Consider the following 17,500-nt stretch of genomic DNA (forward strand, 5'->3'; position numbering starts at 1 on the left):
GAGAGAGAGAGAGAGAGAGAGAGAGACAGAGACAGAGACAGAGACAGAGACAGAGACAGAGACAGGGAGAGAGAGAGAGAGAGAGAGAGAGAGAGAGAGAGTGAGAGAGACAGAGACAGAGACAGAGACAGAGACAGAGACAGAGACAGAGACAGAGACAGAGACAGAGACAGAGACAGAGACAGGGCGAGAGAGAGAGAGATTGGATTGTCACATGACCTCAAAATCTATACAGTATGCAGGAATTGACATACCTTTTTTAAACCTTGATCTTTACTACCTGCCAGCTCCTCACTGTATTCATTGATTACTTGATTATAGAAATTCACAGTTTCACAAGTATTCATGTATTGATCCATGTGAAAGGCTATACTGTATCCTGCTTGAAAGCCAATGCGCTGCAAACCAACACTTTAGTGACATTGACATGTTTGCGAGCAGAGTTGTAACTGGATCAAAAGTCAGTGAAATGTCAGCATGATCGCCCCCACTGAGTGTTTAGCACATTACAGCAGAGGGTCATCATCAGTTTAGACTATCCTCCACGCTGTGAAGCCCATATCTGAGAGTCCTGTCTGAAGCAAGGTCAATCATACCAGTCACAGTATCTTTATCACTCATTTATGACTGTGTCTGTGAGCCACTAATCTGAACTGTCTCTATGATGTCTGTATGATGTCTCTATGTCTGTGTCTGTCTGTGAGCCACTATCTGAACTGTCTCTATGATGTCTGTATGATGTCTCTATGACTGTGTCTGTGAGCCACTATCTGAACTGTCTCTATGTCTGTATGATGTCTCTATGACTGTGTCTGTGAGCCACTAATCTGAACTGTCTCTATGATGTCTGTATGATGTCTCTATGTCTGTGAGCCACTATCTGAACTGTCTCTATGATGTCTGTATGATGTCTCTATGTCTGTGTCTGTCTGTGAGCCACTATCTGAACTGTCTCTATGTCTGTATGATGTCTCTATGTCTGTGAACCACTATCTGAACTGTCTCTATGATGTCTGTATGATGTCTCTATGACTGTGTCTGTGAGCCACTATCTGAACTGTCTCTATGATGTCTCTATGATGTCTCTATGTCTGTGTCTGTCTGTGAGCCACTATCTGAACTGTCTCTATGTCTGTATGATGTCTCTATGACTGTGTCTGTCTGTGAGCCACTATCTGAACTGTCTCTATGATGTCTCTATGATGTCTCTATGACTGTGTCTGTCTGTGAGCCACTATCTGAACTGTCTCTATGATGTCTGTATGATGTCTCTATGACTGTGTCTGTCTGTGAGCCACTATCTGAACTGTCTCTATGATGTCTCTATGTCTGTGTCTGTCTGTGAGCCACTATCTGAACTGTCTCTATGTCTGTATGTCTCTATGACTGTGTCTGTCTGTGAGCCACTATCTGAACTGTCTCTATGATGTCTGTATGATGTCTCTATGACTGTGTCTGTGAGCCACTATCTGAACTGTCTCTATGATGTCTGTATGATGTCTCTATGACTGTGTCTGTCTGTGAGCCACTATCTGAACTGTCTCTATGATGTCTGTATGATGTCTCTATGACTGTGTCTGTCTGTGAGCCACTATCGGAAGTGTCTCTATGATGTCTGTATGATGTCTCTATGACTGTGTCTGTCTGTGAGCCACTATCTGAACTGTCTCTATGATGTCTGTATGATGTCTCTATGACTGTGTCTGTCTGTGAGCCACTATCTGAACTGTCTCTATGATGCGTGATTTCTAACCCCACATAGGATAAGCAATAACCACGCCCTGTGGCGCAGGGATTGGCCAGGAGCATTGAAGCTTGGGACTAAAGCACCTGGGTTTTTTCATCTTTTAAAATAAAGATGTTTAAAAAACTATTGCTTGTTACATTTTCAGTGCTGTACCTTTTCTCTGGGTAAGAATTGAGCTTGAAATTAACAATATGATACATTATATTATATGAGCTATGAACACAACACCGTTTATATTATTGCATGTTTTTGTAGATTGTGTACATTGTGTAGATTACAAATATTATGCTTATTATTATTATTACTATGCTAAGGAAGGTAGGTGACCATAATTCATTTCAATGTCTGCTCTCGAAATCGCTGTCCGTTCTCAAGAGCTATTCAGTTGGTCTATGAAATCGCTGGGCTGCGTGCCCTCCAGTGTTGCTCCTGGCCAATCCCGGCGTCACAGGGCGTGGTTATTGCTTATCCTATGTGGGGTTAGAAATCACGCCTCTATGATGTCTCTATGACTCTGTCTGTGAGCCACTATCTGAACTGTCTCTATGTCTGTATGATGTCTCTATGACTGTGTCTGTCTGTGAGCCACTATCTGAACTGCAGTGTCTTCTTATCTTTCCAGCAGTCAGCTCCACCATACATGTATGTAGGTGTGACTTTGTGAAGGCTGGACAATGGAAAGCTCAAGTAAAGAGTGATTGAGAGGGGGTTGTATCATTTTTTAGTGGTCTGTACAGACCATTGGTCAGTACCACTAGGGGGTGCTAAAGCGAATGGTCCGGACCAGTTGGTGTGGTCCGTCACTGTACCACGGACCACTGGTGTGTGGTCGGTCAGGTGGTCAGTGTGGTCTGTCACGTGGTCCGTCAGTGTTCCTTCTCATTTTAATACATGGTCAGTCAGCACAGACGCTCTGACCATGGTCCGGACCACTTAGTGTGTGGTCGGTCAGGTGGTCAGTGTGGTCTGTCACGTGGTCCGTCAGTGTTCCTTCTCATTTTAATGCATGGTCAGTCAGCACAGACGCTCTGACCATGGTCCGGACCACTTAGTGTGTGGTCGGTCAGGTGGTCAGTGTGGTCTGTCACGTGGTCCGTCAGTGTTCTTTCTCATTTTAATGCATGGTCAGTCAGCACAGACGCTCTGACCATGGTCCGGACCACTGGTGTGTGGTCGGTCAGGTGGTCAGTGTGGTCTGTCACGTGGTCCGTCAGTGTTCCTTCTCATTTTAATGCATGGTCAGTCAGCACAGACGCTCTGACCATGGTCCGGACCACTGGTGTGTGGTCGGTCAGGTGGTCAGTGTGGTCTGTCACGTGGTCCGTCAGTGTTCCTTCTCATTTTAATGCATGGTCAGTCAGCACAGACGCTCTGACCATGGTCCGGACCATTTAGTGTGTGGTCGGTCAGGTGGTCTGTCACGTGGTCCGTCAGTGTTCCTTCTCCTCTTAATGCATCGCAGTCAGCGTACAGACGCTCTGACCATGGTCCAGACCATCAGTGTGTGGTCAGTCAGCTGGTCAGTGTGGTCTGTCACGTGGTCCGTCAGCGTTCCTTCTCGTCACAATGCATCAGTCAGCGTACAGACGCTCTGACCATGGTCCGGACCACCAGTGTGTGGTCTGTCACGTAGGCTACGTGATCCGTCAGTGTTCCTTCTCCTCTTAATGCATCGCAGTCAGCGTACAGACGCTCTGACCACGGTCCGGCCGTGGTCGGCCAGCTGGTCTGTGGTCTGTAGCCTACGTGGTCCGTGTTCCTTCTCGTCTTAATGCATGTCAATGACCATCATTGTTGGGCAGTTTACGTTACTAAATAACGTTACTAAATTAATAATATCAATATAATAATAATAATGTTGTAATACTATATATAATAATTGTCTAAATAAACAGACATAAGTTTGACTGGTATACGACGTGCGTCCATCTTTATTTGTGACATGGAGTAACTGGGCGTCGCACAGTGATACGTCATCAACAATGGCCGATGGCCTCAATGTAAACATACACTGGATATTACAGTAACCGAGCGTTTTGGGTTCTTTATTGTTTATGGCCGCTTGTTGTTGGGAGCGGCTGCCACTCATTTACTTGGTCAGGGGCGAGAGCATGGGCGAGAGAGATATTGAACCAACTGTCCACTTCCTCTTCCGGATTTCACAATAAGAGTCCACAATAACATACAGAACAGTCTGTTACAATAATAATAATAATAATAATAATAATAATAATAATAATAATAATTAATAAAAATAGTGAATCATCAAATATAATTATATAGATTTGATCGATATAGCCTATAATCCTTCATCAAAACTATTGGAGAATGGGCTCCTCAATATAGGCTGGGTTTCTCATTGGCCCATGCTACACCCTTCCACCAATTTTCATAAAATCAGTAAAACGCGAAACCATAGCATGCTTTACACCGTCGGTAAGAATATTTCAGTGGTAGGCTTCCATCATCTGCCATCATTGTCTATCAGTGTTATAGGATTTCCCCCGACCATGCTGACCCATTGACCATGCGTGGAGACACCGCCTGAATGGCTCTGGCAAAGACAACATGTTGAAAGGCATGTGAATATAATGTTTATCGGATTTAGATTTAGAGATTTGTTTTTAGATTTCAATCAAGCTTCACAACAGGGTATGTGTGACATGGGCAGACCATCATCTGTGACAGCCTGTCGCTGTCCATCGACGGTGGTGTTGAAATGTTCATCAATCAATGCATATCCTTGCTGTCCTTGGCTGAAACATCTGAAGCGTCACTGTCCGCTTTCTTAGACATCGCCTAAGCCTACTGTATCACTTGGCTCAAATTGTTTATGGATATGACATACCTTTCTAGACATGAGGAGTCTTTGTTTTTTTTTGCCGAAGGTGAGTAGAGCGGGCGGGGGCGGTGGGGAGGAGTGGGGTGGGCCTATCAGACAATTCATAAACGCCTCTGCAATCCTCAATTCTTAATGGATTTCTTATGTTTAAATGGCCCTGTAATCTATGGATTGAGGCAGTAAATTTGGCATGTCAACCATGCTTCTATCACTTAGATCAGTGGTTCCCAACCTTTTTTGTGCCGTGTACCCCTTGAGCTGTTTTGCCATGCCAAGTGTACCCCCTGACAGCGTGTTGATCATTCTCCCAAATTTGTTCCATTGATCTCATTCAACTTTTACTATCCAACACAACTGATTATTAAATTAAAACAATATAAAATTAAAATCGTTTTGAATGACTCCCCTTTAATACAAATAGCTATACACTTATTGAGAATGAACAAAATATTATATATAGCCTATATAGAGATAGATATATTCAGACTCACACAGTAACAGTTTCAACTATTTTTATTTAGTCACTTGGCACCTTTAAAAAGACACCTGAGCTAGTTTGTCTTTCATAAGCTTTGACAGTTCTGGGGACAGCTGTTACCAGGCAAAATATCACACATAAGATAAGTAGATCCAAAAAGCAAAAGTTCAAATCAGTGCACATCACACCAAAATAGCACACAAAAATAGCACACATATTAGATCCAAAAGGCAAAAGTCCAGTGCACATTTCCCAGTTCAGGATATTCCCTTTCAACCTCATAGTAAAACACTGCCAAGAATGAAGACAACTGACTATTAAACTAAAATCATTTGAATGACAAAACTCTTATGATTCAGTTATTTGGCAGCTTTAATGAGACACCTGAGCTTGTTTGTCTTTCATAAGCTTTGATAGTTCTGGGGGCAGTGTGGCAACAGCTGTTACCAGACTGTTCTCCACATTCAGTCTGTTCCTCTGCTTGTTTTTGATGTGGGTCAGAGCTGAGAAGGTCACCTCACACATATAAGTAGATCCAAAAGGCAAAAGTTCATTCAGTGCACATTTCCCCAGCTCAGGATATTCCTTTTCAACATCACACCAAAACTCTGTCAATGACTTTTCAGCATGTGCCATCTTCAGCCCACGATCAGAGGACATGTTAGGGCTGCTCGATTATGGCAAAAATCATAATCACGATTATTTTGATTGATATTGAGATCACGATTATTTAACACGATTACTCATTGACATTGAGAACATCATGAATTTATTGAACATTTACACTGCCTTTTTATTTAACATTGGATGTCTTTGGATTTTAGATATAATTGAAAATAAATAAGTGAAAATAAATAATAAAAGTGCAAAGATTTAGAAATAAAATAAAAACTAAAATAAATATACAGTATAGGCCTACTATGTTGCAGTGAACTGCCACAACCAACTGCAAGTATTAATCTACATTCAATATGTTGGTAAACATGAACTAGTAGTCCTTAAACCTCAAAACTAACCAAATGAGAACACTAGTAACGTTCGTTTACATTACATTAAATTACTTATTTGGCAGATGCTTTTATCCAAAGCGACTTACGTCGTTTAGGTTCATAATAGGCTATTGTTAATGTTTATCTGTGAGCTCGTTAGCTGTTGAATATGCGGTCGCATTGTAAAGAGTGTCCTGAATCGATGACTGTATGCGGTGGCAGTAACTAGATGGGGCTTTGTATTTTTGTTCGTTTGGCGTTTATTGCTTGGTCATAGACCACTTTGTGAGTGGATTTCAAGTGATAGGTTGTGTTGCGGAGTGCTGCCACGACCGCGGCGCGCATATCTTGCACTGTTTGTTCCAAGTCTGTGGCTGTGATTGACAGGTGGGTCAAAACTCGCATCGCAATTCCGTGCTGTATATTCGCATCGCTCTTGATGTGTGGACCTTTAAACTCGGCGAAACCATAGTGTTTCCACCTCACATACGTTGTTTTACCTCTCCTCTCGACCAGCGGCTCTCTTTCTGTGACTTCTCTCATCTTATTCTTGTGCTACCACGGAAATAAGCGGGGAGGAGAAGTGCAGTGGCTCTCTGTTCACATGACAGTCATTCCCAACTCGAGCGGTGTGTGTGTGTGTGTTTTGGGCTTTGGGGGAGGGGCCGAGCACACCGCTGCAAAGGAAAGGGTGCGCTCGATTTACAACACAAGACAGAACGAGAGTGACAAGAGCCGCAAAATCGTATTAATCCTCAATCTTTCCGCGTACCCCCTGCAATGTGCTCGCGTACCCCTAGGGGTCCGCGTACCCCCGGTTGGGAAACACTGACTTAGATCAAAGGCCAGAACTGAAATGCAAGTGTCGGGTCTTACAGTCTATGCCCACTGGTTTACCATAAAGAAAAGTGCCACAGCAAGCTGAGAGAGAAGGTGTAGCCTATACCCGATCGGACTGTTGACTGACTGCAGGTCTAATCTCTGGCTTGTTGCAGATAGGAAACTTCTTAATTTAGATTATCTTCCAAGTTATTTAATTTCACGTTCTTGGATGGAAAGAGACATTTAGGCCCGCCAGTGTCTTTCTTTAGGCTTAATTAAACGGGAATAGTAGCCTATATGACAAACTCAGTTCTCAAAGTTTGTGATGAGTTCATTCACTACAATAAAATACATTTGTTGGATGATTGGATGATAGCTTTTGTTTTTTGTGTTTTATTGATTAATGTTAATATAAATCCAATGATTATTATTATTATTATAACAACACTGATTCAACCTGGAACAAAATTCATGCATCATTCGGAATCCAAATCACTTTTATTGCCACAATATGCAAGATTTGTGTCCGTATGCAGCGTGTAGCCTAGGTCATGTCAACATTTAGAGACACAGTAGGAAAGACAAACAACATTGCAAGTGGAGTCCAAGATATACACAAGTGGAGGAGTGTTTATTAGGCATAAATTCAGAGTTAAATGGGCTGGTAATTTTTATGAATTTACAGTGAGTTAAATCAGCATTAAAATAAGTATGAGTTACAGTCTAAGCAGTGCACAATGTAGTTGGCAAGAGCAATCCAGTTCTGGTAAGACGAGCACCCACAATACCTGGGTGTGTGGGAACCTTTTAGAGTGACATGAGTGTTTTACATGAAAACCTGTGGGAAGCGACTGCATGTCAGAGGAAAAGCGGACACTTTAAAAAGCCTGAAATGGTTAAAATGGACCTGGGAATATTCTGTGATATAGATGTTTTTTTAAAACCTCAATGGAAGACCATTGGTTGGTTAGAAAGGGGGGGGGGAAAGGGAGAGGAAAAGGAAGAAAAATTGGGAGGACGCAGGTTCGAATCCAGCTGTGGACTTTCTTGAATTTTGTCCAATGTCATTCAGTTATTGCCTTGGTGCTCTGAAACGATGTCAATGTGCTGAAACTCAAATCTAATTAAACTATAATGTGATTTTGATCAACTTTTAATGCACCATCACATTAGGCTACTTGTGTAAAATGGAAGAGACAGGTTTACAATCCCACCTCAAGCATGTTAGTAAATATGCAATGCATGGTTTTAAAATTGGGTCTTTATTATTGTAATAGGGAAAGAAAGTATGCACTTTAAATATTTTGTTTTTTTAGGCTATCTCAAAAGCGGGTAATGCCCTAAAGACAAGTTGAAAGTAATGATTGAATGAGTGATAACTGATTTGAGCACTTTATTGGTCATTCAGTCAAGTATAAAACGTATTGGCTATAATGTATTATGTAGTAGATTTAAATATCATGGTATTATCAAAGACACGAAGAGAGAATACATTTCAAATAAATTAATCATTTACAAAAACAAAACGATTAGACAATGAATGAGAGTTCACTTGTCTGACCCCAGAGTGTCCAATCACAGCTAGAGAGCAGGAGCTGACACAACCAAATGGCAGCATCAAAAAGGGTTAGTGTGAGCGTAACTTTGTGTAGATCAGTGTCGAGTGTGTGTGGTGAGTGTAACTATTATAAAGTGTGAAGTTTTAGTGGTGGTGGCAGACTGTCGTCATGGGTACATCTGTTAGAATGCAGGTTTTGAAATGATTGTCCAGGAAACTTCTTTGTGAACAAGTTGACAGTATTTATTTTGCTGATGGATTGACAGGGGGGAAACACATGGGGGGGAAACACACATGGGCTGCCTTGTCCGTGTTGCTTGTGCTCTGGCCGCCCCATGCAAGGATGTGATTGGGGGGAGTGCAGACTCTAAATAATGAGTGAGGGAACCCAGGTGGGGCAATCAGGGAAGGGACCAACAGGTGAACATCATAAGTAATCAGTGAGGTGTAAAGCTAAAGAAATAAGTGAGAAAAAGGAAGTGAACCAAGTGAGGAGGGGAAGTGGAAAAGTAAAATATGTAAAGTAAAAGCTGATAATTCATAACAGTAACTTTGTGTAGATCAGTGTCGAGTGTGTGTGGTGTGCAAAAAGCTGGCATCTGTATGCTGCCGTCATGCTGGCGTCAGCAGCTCCTGGGTCCAGGTCTTGATGATGGTGGGTTGTGTTGGAGGCGAGCAGGCTCTGCAGACACTACACTGACACTTCACCACTGTAGGGAAAACACAAACATGGGACACATCAGACTGATAGATACACGTTGTAGATGATAGATGAAAAGAGACATAGTTAACATGGATTAAACAGGATGAATCACATTTTTGATGTAGATCCTGGACCTGTTTTAATGCCAGGTGTACAGGACAATGACTTAACTTGATCAAAGGACATAGCCTGATCAAAATAACACCAATATTTCTAAGATTAGACCATACAGTTAAACACTGAGCAACCTTGGAAATTATTTTGTCTGAAGCAATAGTAATGACTTGAGTCTTGTCTGTGTGAGGTTGTATAAAATGTTTTTAACACAATCTGGACAGGAGACACAATCAGGTACTCACTGTCAAGAGTCGTGCATGCTGGTCCACGCTCGCTGTAGCAGGTGGGATGTGTGCCCGTGCAGACAGGATGTGGTTGTGCTGCTGGATGACGAGCAGGAGCTCCTTCAGATACTCCAATGCCTGGGACACACTGTCTGGAGTGTAGGCGCTCACCTTGAGAAAGATACACAGAGGGAAAAATAAGTCCCAGTGAAATTAAATATGACTATTTCACCTTGTTGGCCAAGGAGGCATGAGTGGGTGAAGGTGAGGTCATACCTGAAGCCCTGCTTGGAGTAGAGGGTCACCTTGCTCCATCTTGCTGGGATACTTCAGTAATCCCTGAGCTGTGCAGATACCTGGCTGTGGCAGTCTGAAACACACAATGCACATACGGTAACTTAACTGGACTCACATACATGTACCATCACATACTGTACCTGATGTTACAGTGTATTGTGTTAGGGTCATGTTGTTAACTTGAACATGGATAAGCCATATAATCTTACCTTATGAAGGTCATGCCATCTCTCTTTTTTTGGGCAAGGAGGCAGGTATGTTTCCCTCACTGGATGGCCATACCAGACGCCCCAGTAGAGAGCCACTCAGTGTCACCTGCCATAGCCTTGTTGTTTCGTAATGACATCTGAAACAGTAGACTAAATTATACTTACAGCAATAAACAAACATACATTAGATACTAAAAACATACAAACAGAAACACAGGCATAGACAGGCATTTACTGTTTATATCAGTACCTGCTGTTACTTTTATCTGTGTATGAGTTTCTCATTATGCAGATGACTGATAACAAGGTTTACTATTTCTTATTTAGCTGTTAACGTTAACGTGAACTTGGGTTCAGATAGCGAAAACACAGCCACAGCTAACGCTAGTTAGCTTCTCGTTACGTTATGCTGTGATATTTACGTCAAAGACCGCGATCAAAAATATGCGCAAATATCAACGATATGGCCAAAGTGGACGTGAAATATCTGTATTAAAACATGAAAAGGATCGGCAGTTGCTTTCCTGTAACGTTGTGTAGGGATAATAATAAGAGCTAATGGCTAGCTATCCGTTAGCCAAACAAACCACACACTGGGGTACTTCCGTGGTGAAGAAGAAGAGGGCGGTGACCTCTCGGCGGTCGGATTCGCTGGGATTGGCTGAATGAAAGATTGGATTCGCCTTCTGATTGGATGGCTTTGTGAAAGATTCACTTGGTCATTTGATAGGCTTCTGAATTATTAGGCTCGCCATGTGGTTGGTTCTTGAAAGATTGGGCTCGGCATGTGGTTGGCTTTAGAAAGATTGACTTCGCCCTGTGATTCGTCGACTTGTGGTCCGGACCATGGTCAGAGCGTCTGTACGCTGACTGATGCATTGTGACGAGAAGGAACGCTGATCGGACCACGTGACAGACCACACTGACCAGCTGACTGACCACACACTGATGGTCCGGACCATGGTCAGAGCGTCTGTACGCTGACTGCGATGCATTAAGAGGAGAAGGAACACTGACGGACCACGTGACAGACCACACTGACCACCTGACCGACCACACACTAAGTGGTCCGGACCATGGTCAGAGCATCTGTGCTGACTGACCATGCATTAAAATGAGAAGGAACACTGACGGACCACGTGACAGACCACACTGACCACCTGACCGACCACACACCAGTGGTCCGGACCATGGTCAGAGCGTCTGTGCTGACTGACCATGCATTAAAATGAGAAGGAACACTGACGGACCACGTGACAGACCACACTGACCACCTGACCGACCACACACTAAGTGGTCCGGACCATGGTCAGAGCGTCTGTGCTGACTGACCATGCATTAAAATGAGAAGGAACACTGACGGACCACGTGACAGACCACACTGACCACCTGACAGACCACACTAGTGGTCCGTGGTACAGTGACGGACCACACCAACTGGTCCGGACCATTCGCTTTAGCACCCCCTAGTGGTACTGACCAATGGTCTGTACAGACCACTAAAAAATGATACAACCCCTGCTGGAGTGATTGCATGCCTATCAGTTATATTCTCTGACTGGTGCTTTGCTGATTTGGCACATCATTAGGTAAGTAGTGATTTGGCACATCATTAGGTAAGTAGTGATTTGGCACATCATTAGGTAAGTAGTGATTTGGCACATCATTAGGTAAGTAGGGCAATTACCGTAAATTCCGGACTATAAGCCGCGGCTTTTTTCCCGTTTTTTGGCCCCTGCGGCTTATATAACGGTGCGTCTTATCTATGGATTTTTTCAGAAAAAAAAAAAAAAAAAAAAAAAAATCTCTCTTTTTTAGCACTCTTTCTAACTATAAATCCACTTCTGTTTTAATTTCCTCTCTTGCCCTCTTTTCACCACACCGCGGACACTGTGTGCACTGTAAAAATAAACAACGGTGGTGTTGTGTTATGTTGTTTTGTTGAAATGTTGTAATACGGTAAATGGGAGCTTCCTCAAACAGCCATCTCTTCCCGACAATCCCCTCTGTGCGTGACCACTTACATATGGTAATTACGGTAAGCAAACGGCCACTCGGGCAACAACTCCCTCCCCCGACTACCAGGAGAAAATCACAAACTTCGGCGAATTCACACAAAGGAAGATCAAGGAATATTCACAACAAGACGAGCAGTAGAAGCAACACTCTCACTTACCATGGGGAAGGTACGCAGAAATTCACACGAGGCAGCTTTCAAGTTGAAAGCAGTCAATCTCGCATTAAAAGAGAGCAGCCGCCGATCAAACAGAGCAGCCGCGCGTAACCTGGGCAAAAGGGACTGTCCGTCCGGGGGAGAACTACTGAACAACTCCCTCCCGACTATCAGGAGAAAATCACAAACTTCGGCGAATTCACACAAAGGAAGATCACGGAATATTATAGGAGTGTGAAAACATCCACAATTACCAACGGGTTCCAAAACGCTGGACTGCTGCGGGATGAAGAGGATGACGCCACGGGGACTGCCCCCTAGTCCGATACCTCACGAGTCCGATACCTCACGAGTCCGACACCTCATGGTTTTGGGTTAGGGTCTGGGGGAGGTTAGGTTTAGGCGTGGGGGTGGGAGAGGTTAGGTTTTGGGTTAGGGTCTGGGGGATGTTAGGTTTAGGCGTGGGGGTGGGAGAGGTTAGGTTTTGGGTTAGGGTCTGGGGGAAGTTAGCCTCTTTTTTCGGACTCGTGAGGTGTCGGACTCGTGAGGTATCGGACTCGTGGCCATGGCACCTGAAGGAGAGAGGAGAGTGGTTGACGAAGCCACCCTGAACCTGTTCGTTTCCGACACTGAAGATGAGGACTTTGGTGGTTTCAGTACGCAGGAAGAAGAGGAAGACGAGGATTAGTGACTTGACTTCTCTGGTTACAGGTTTGCTGCACATATACGGTAGCCTATTGTTGTGTGATTTTGTCTGGGGATTAGTGACCTGACTTTTGTTTTGTTTTGTTGAAATGTTAATAAATGGGAGCTTCCCCAAACAGCGATCTCTTTCCCGACATTCCTCTCTGTGCACGAACCCTTTCATATGGTAATTAAACATCAAAACACCCGCGGCTTATAGTCCGGTGCGGCTTATAGAAGAAAAAAATAGTCAATTTTGGTCCCGCGGCTTATACACCGGTGCGTCTTATAGTCCGGAATTTACGGTACCTCATTCAAAAATCACCCGCACAGGTGCTCTTTACACTTCCTGAAAGTTTCAGCCCGATCACACGTAAAATGGAATAGCTGTGGCCGAACAAAATTCGGCGCACTCACAGCAACTTCTCATTCTTATTATAGACTAGCGGACCCGTGGGGACCCCCCCTGTCAGTTAGGCTCCCCCTGGTCTGGAACATGACATCATCACTGATGACATCATCACTGATGACGTCATCACTGATGACATCATCACTGAACTTATGACATTACGGATGACATCATCCCTGAATCACTGATGACATCACATCATTAGGTAATCAGGGCAATCACCTAATTAAGAAATCCGCCTCCGTCAGGTCACCCGCACGGCTGCTCTTCACAACCCCTGATAGTTGGACCCTGATTCACTCCCACTCTCTCTTGCTCTGTGATCTCGACAAAATGATGAATAAAACTTGAAAACAACCTCTTGCTTCCTAGAGGACTGACTGGACTGGTGGGGTCCGACGACATCAGATGAGCAAAGGGAAGCGTCTGTTTGTCGTCTTGTATTTTGAGCCTGATGGGTCTCCGTACTCCCCAGCAGATGTTCAAGAAGCCTTCCACTATCACCTCCACACTATCACTCTAATGCAGAGACAGACAGAGACATCAAGGGTAGGATAACCATCAATGAGTCAATTTAGGTGTTCCAGTGTCAGGGCCCTCATTAGTTACTTATTGGTCACATCTGTGTTTACCCTGCTTTTACACTCACAAAATGGCTGCTGTGACAAGGGCCTATAGCTAGTAAAAGAATAGCCGGTTTCCTAACAAGCGCAATTTCGCAAAATAGCTGCGACCAGATTGCGAATTTTCCCAAATTCAGGATGGCATGGCCAATTGGCATGAACACAAACACACACCTTCACACACACGCACATGCACACACACACAGACGCACGCGCAGACGCACGCGCAGGCGCACGCGCACGTGCACACGCACACGCACACGCACACGCACACACACACACACACACACACACACACACACACACACACACACACACACGGCGAAAATATCACCAGCCAATTCAGGTAAAAACAGAGAGGCTACTTTGAAATCAGGTTCATGCTAGAAAGAGTTGAGTCAGCTTCATCTACCCAGGTTACACATGTACAAGAAGAACCCTAGCTACTTTTTTTCTTTTACATTTTATAATCTTACAAAATATGACCCTTTTGACAAACAGCTCTGGCAAATATTTGGGGCTGTTGCTCCAATTTGGTGTCAAAATTCAGTTTGGCAATCTGGTGAACAGCTGTAATGTCCTACTGTCTGTGTGCCACACGCCTGTGACCATTTGTCATTTGCTCATGTTATGACAATTTAAGAGAGCAGGTTGTAGTACTGTAAGTGCAGAGTGCTGATGTGATGGCCTGGGTACCTGATAGCAGTTGACAGTTTGAGAGAGCAGGTTGTAGTACTGTAAGTGCAGAGTGCTGATGTGATGGCCTGGGTACCTGATAGCAGTTGACAGTTTGAGAGAGCAGGTTGTAGTACTGTAAGTGCAGAGTGCTGATGTGATGGCCTGGGTACCTGATAGCAGTTGACAGTTTGAGAGAGCAGGTTGTAGTACTGTAAGTGCAGAGTGCTGATGTGATGGCCTGGGTACCTGATAGCAGTTGACAGTTTGAGAGAGCAGGTTGTAGTACTGTAAGTGCAGAGTGCTGATGTGATGGCCTGGGTACCTGATAGCAGTTGACAGTTTGAGAGAGCAGGTTGTAGTACTGTAAGTGCAGAGTGCTGATGTGATGGCCTGGGTACCTGATAGCAGTTGACAGTTTGAGAGAGCAGGTTGTAGTACTGTAAGTGCAGAGTGCTGATGTGATGGCCTGGGTACCTGATAGCAGTTGACAGTTTGAGAGAGCAGGTTGTAGTACTGTAAGTGCAGAGTGCTGATGTGATGGCCTGGGTACCTGATAGCAGTTGACAGTTTGAGAGAGCAGGTTGTAGTACTGTAAGTGCAGAGTGCTGATGTGATGGCCTGGGTACCTGATAGCAGTTGACAGTTTGAGAGAGCAGGTTGTAGTACTGTAAGTGCAGAGTGCTGATGTGATGGCCTGGGTACCTGATAGCAGTTGACAGTTTGAGAGAGCAGGTTGTAGTACTGTAAGTGCAGAGTGCTGATGTGATGGCCTGGGTACCTGATAGCAGTTGACAGTTTGAGAGAGCAGGTTGTAGTACTGTAAGTGCAGAGTGCTGATGTGATGGCCTGGGTACCTGATAGCAGTTGACAGTTTGAGAGAGCAGGTTGTAGTACTGTAAGTGCAGAGTGCTGATGTGATGGCCTGGGTACCTGATAGCAGTTGACAGTTTGAGAGAGCAGGTTGTAGTACTGTAAGTGCAGAGTGCTGATGTGATGGCCTGGGTACCTGATAGCAGTTGACAGTTTGAGAGAGCAGGTTGTAGTACTGTAAGTGCAGAGTGCTGATGTGATGGCCTGGGTACCTGATAGCAGTTGACAGTTTGAGAGAGCAGGTTGTAGTACTGTAAGTGCAGAGTGCTGATGTGATGGCCTGGGTACCTGATAGCAGTTGACAGTTTGAGAGAGCAGGTTGTAGTACTGTAAGTGCAGAGTGCTGATGTGATGGCCTGGGTACCTGATAGTAGTTGAGGTGCAGCTGAGTCTGGTCCTTGAGGAAACAGTTGTAAGTATCCAGCAGGGACAGGAACTCGGCCCTGAAATGAACATTAACAGAATTACTAGTTAAAAAAAATAATCCAACTAATGCTACTTATTTCTTCTTAAACCTTCTTGTATGGGCGGAAATGTATTTTATGTACCATTTACTTTATACTTTTTTACTGTGCATTGTTCCCTTTATGGTGTAAACTTCATATTCTAACCCCATGGCCTACTTGTTTGTTGGTATGTACGATGCTTGTGTATACAAGCTGCTCTAAACCAGTTTGAATTCAGTCTACTTACACAAAGAAACATCACATTGGTTAAAATCAGTTTGTTGTAGGCTACATTATGTTTTTGCTGAGAAGAATGCACGTCAAAAAATATAAACGTAGTTAATAAAGATTTTAGTACTACTTTCAAGGAAGCGTCTAAATGAATATATAAATAAGTAAATGCACAGTAAGCGACTGACCTGGACAGGCTCCTCCCATCTCCTGCTTGGACCACTGGGAGAAGAGCGTCGTTATTCATCTGTGGTAACATCTACTGCTGCAGAGACACACATGGTCAGCTCAGACAGTCATATAGTCCATCTGTAGTAACTGCATCACATTGGAGCAGGTTATAGCAGCAGTCTGGGTTCAAATGAGGTTTGTTCCACTGTAATAATAACAACTTTATTTAACACCGAAAACAGTTTCTGAAGTGCTTTGGCATTCAAAATAAAATCAGAATATACTGTAGGTGAAGAGCAACATGCAAGTAATTTACTACGACAAACATAAGATAAAACCAAAATAAATAGTAAGGATAAAATAAAACAAAGATCAAAATAAATCAGATAAAAAGACCACGCATCACATAGCCTAAGCAAGTGTATACAATGGGTCTTAAGAAGTGATTTAATAGAAGTCAGTAAATCAAAGCAGTTGTCGGAAGCTGTCAAATTTGGTTAAAGTCCCTGGAAACCAAACATAAATACGGTTAATAACACAAAAAATTTGTTATTAACCACCCAGTCAAATTTGAACTGAATTGAATATTGCCAAATATATAAAAGGAGGAGCAGCAATTATCTATAGTCTCAATGCTAATCTCTGCTGTGAGTACAATGGAGCATAATGCATGCTGCATGAAAAGTGATTTATCAGTGATTTATGAAACTGATGATGTCATAGACATTCTGACATCATCAGTGATGTCATAAATGAGAGGCTAAGTAGGACAGCCTCTGTCACCAGTACCAGTCACTTGAGCAATTGTGATGTCATCAGTGAGTGATGTCATCAGTGATGTCACTCAAGCCCAATTGTGATGTCGTCAGTGATGTCAACGGTGATGTCACTCGTGCAATTGTGATGTCTTTATTAAAGGAACACTCCGCCTATTTTGAACCAGCTTTGTATCATTAGAACATCAGTAGTATATCAGAAAACTGTAAACGGTTTTGAAGTCTGTCATTTAATTTGAGTTATTGAGTGTTAAAGTGTGGACCAGTGACATCACTGGTCCACACTAACTCAAATTAATAACTCATTAACTCAAATCAACTCTCAATAACTGTCAAACTATTCATCATTCATCTAGTTTGACAGTTATTGAGAGTTGATTTGAGTTAATGAGTTATTAATTTGACTTAGTGTCGACCAGTGATGTCACTGGTCCACACTTTAACACTCAATAA

At 43.4% G+C, this 17,500-nt stretch overlaps 1 protein-coding gene across 5 annotated transcripts in view; it reads right to left on the reverse strand.

Annotated features, from left to right (window-relative positions):
• rassf6 (Ras association domain family member 6) overlaps positions 1-17,500 on the reverse strand; it is a 32,618-nt gene that overhangs the window by 9,809 nt on the left and 5,309 nt on the right. For 4 of the 5 annotated variants that reach the window (XM_083641414.1, XM_083641417.1, XM_083641415.1 and 1 more), the window contains exons 2-4: positions 16,289-16,365; positions 15,788-15,866; positions 13,611-13,771 (exon numbers count right to left, since the gene is read on the reverse strand). In XM_083641414.1, coding sequence (XP_083497540.1) covers positions 13,611-13,771; positions 15,788-15,866; positions 16,289-16,359 — 311 coding nt within the window. In that variant the 5' untranslated portion in view covers positions 16,360-16,365. The remainder of the gene's footprint in view (positions 1-13,610; positions 13,772-15,787; positions 15,867-16,288; positions 16,366-17,500) is intronic. The other variant, XM_083641416.1, reaches the window with a different exon arrangement.

Source organism: Poromitra crassiceps (genome assembly GCF_964638095.1).
Source record: "Poromitra crassiceps genome assembly, chromosome: 8".
Taxonomy (NCBI): Eukaryota; Metazoa; Chordata; class Actinopteri; order Beryciformes; family Melamphaidae; genus Poromitra; species Poromitra crassiceps.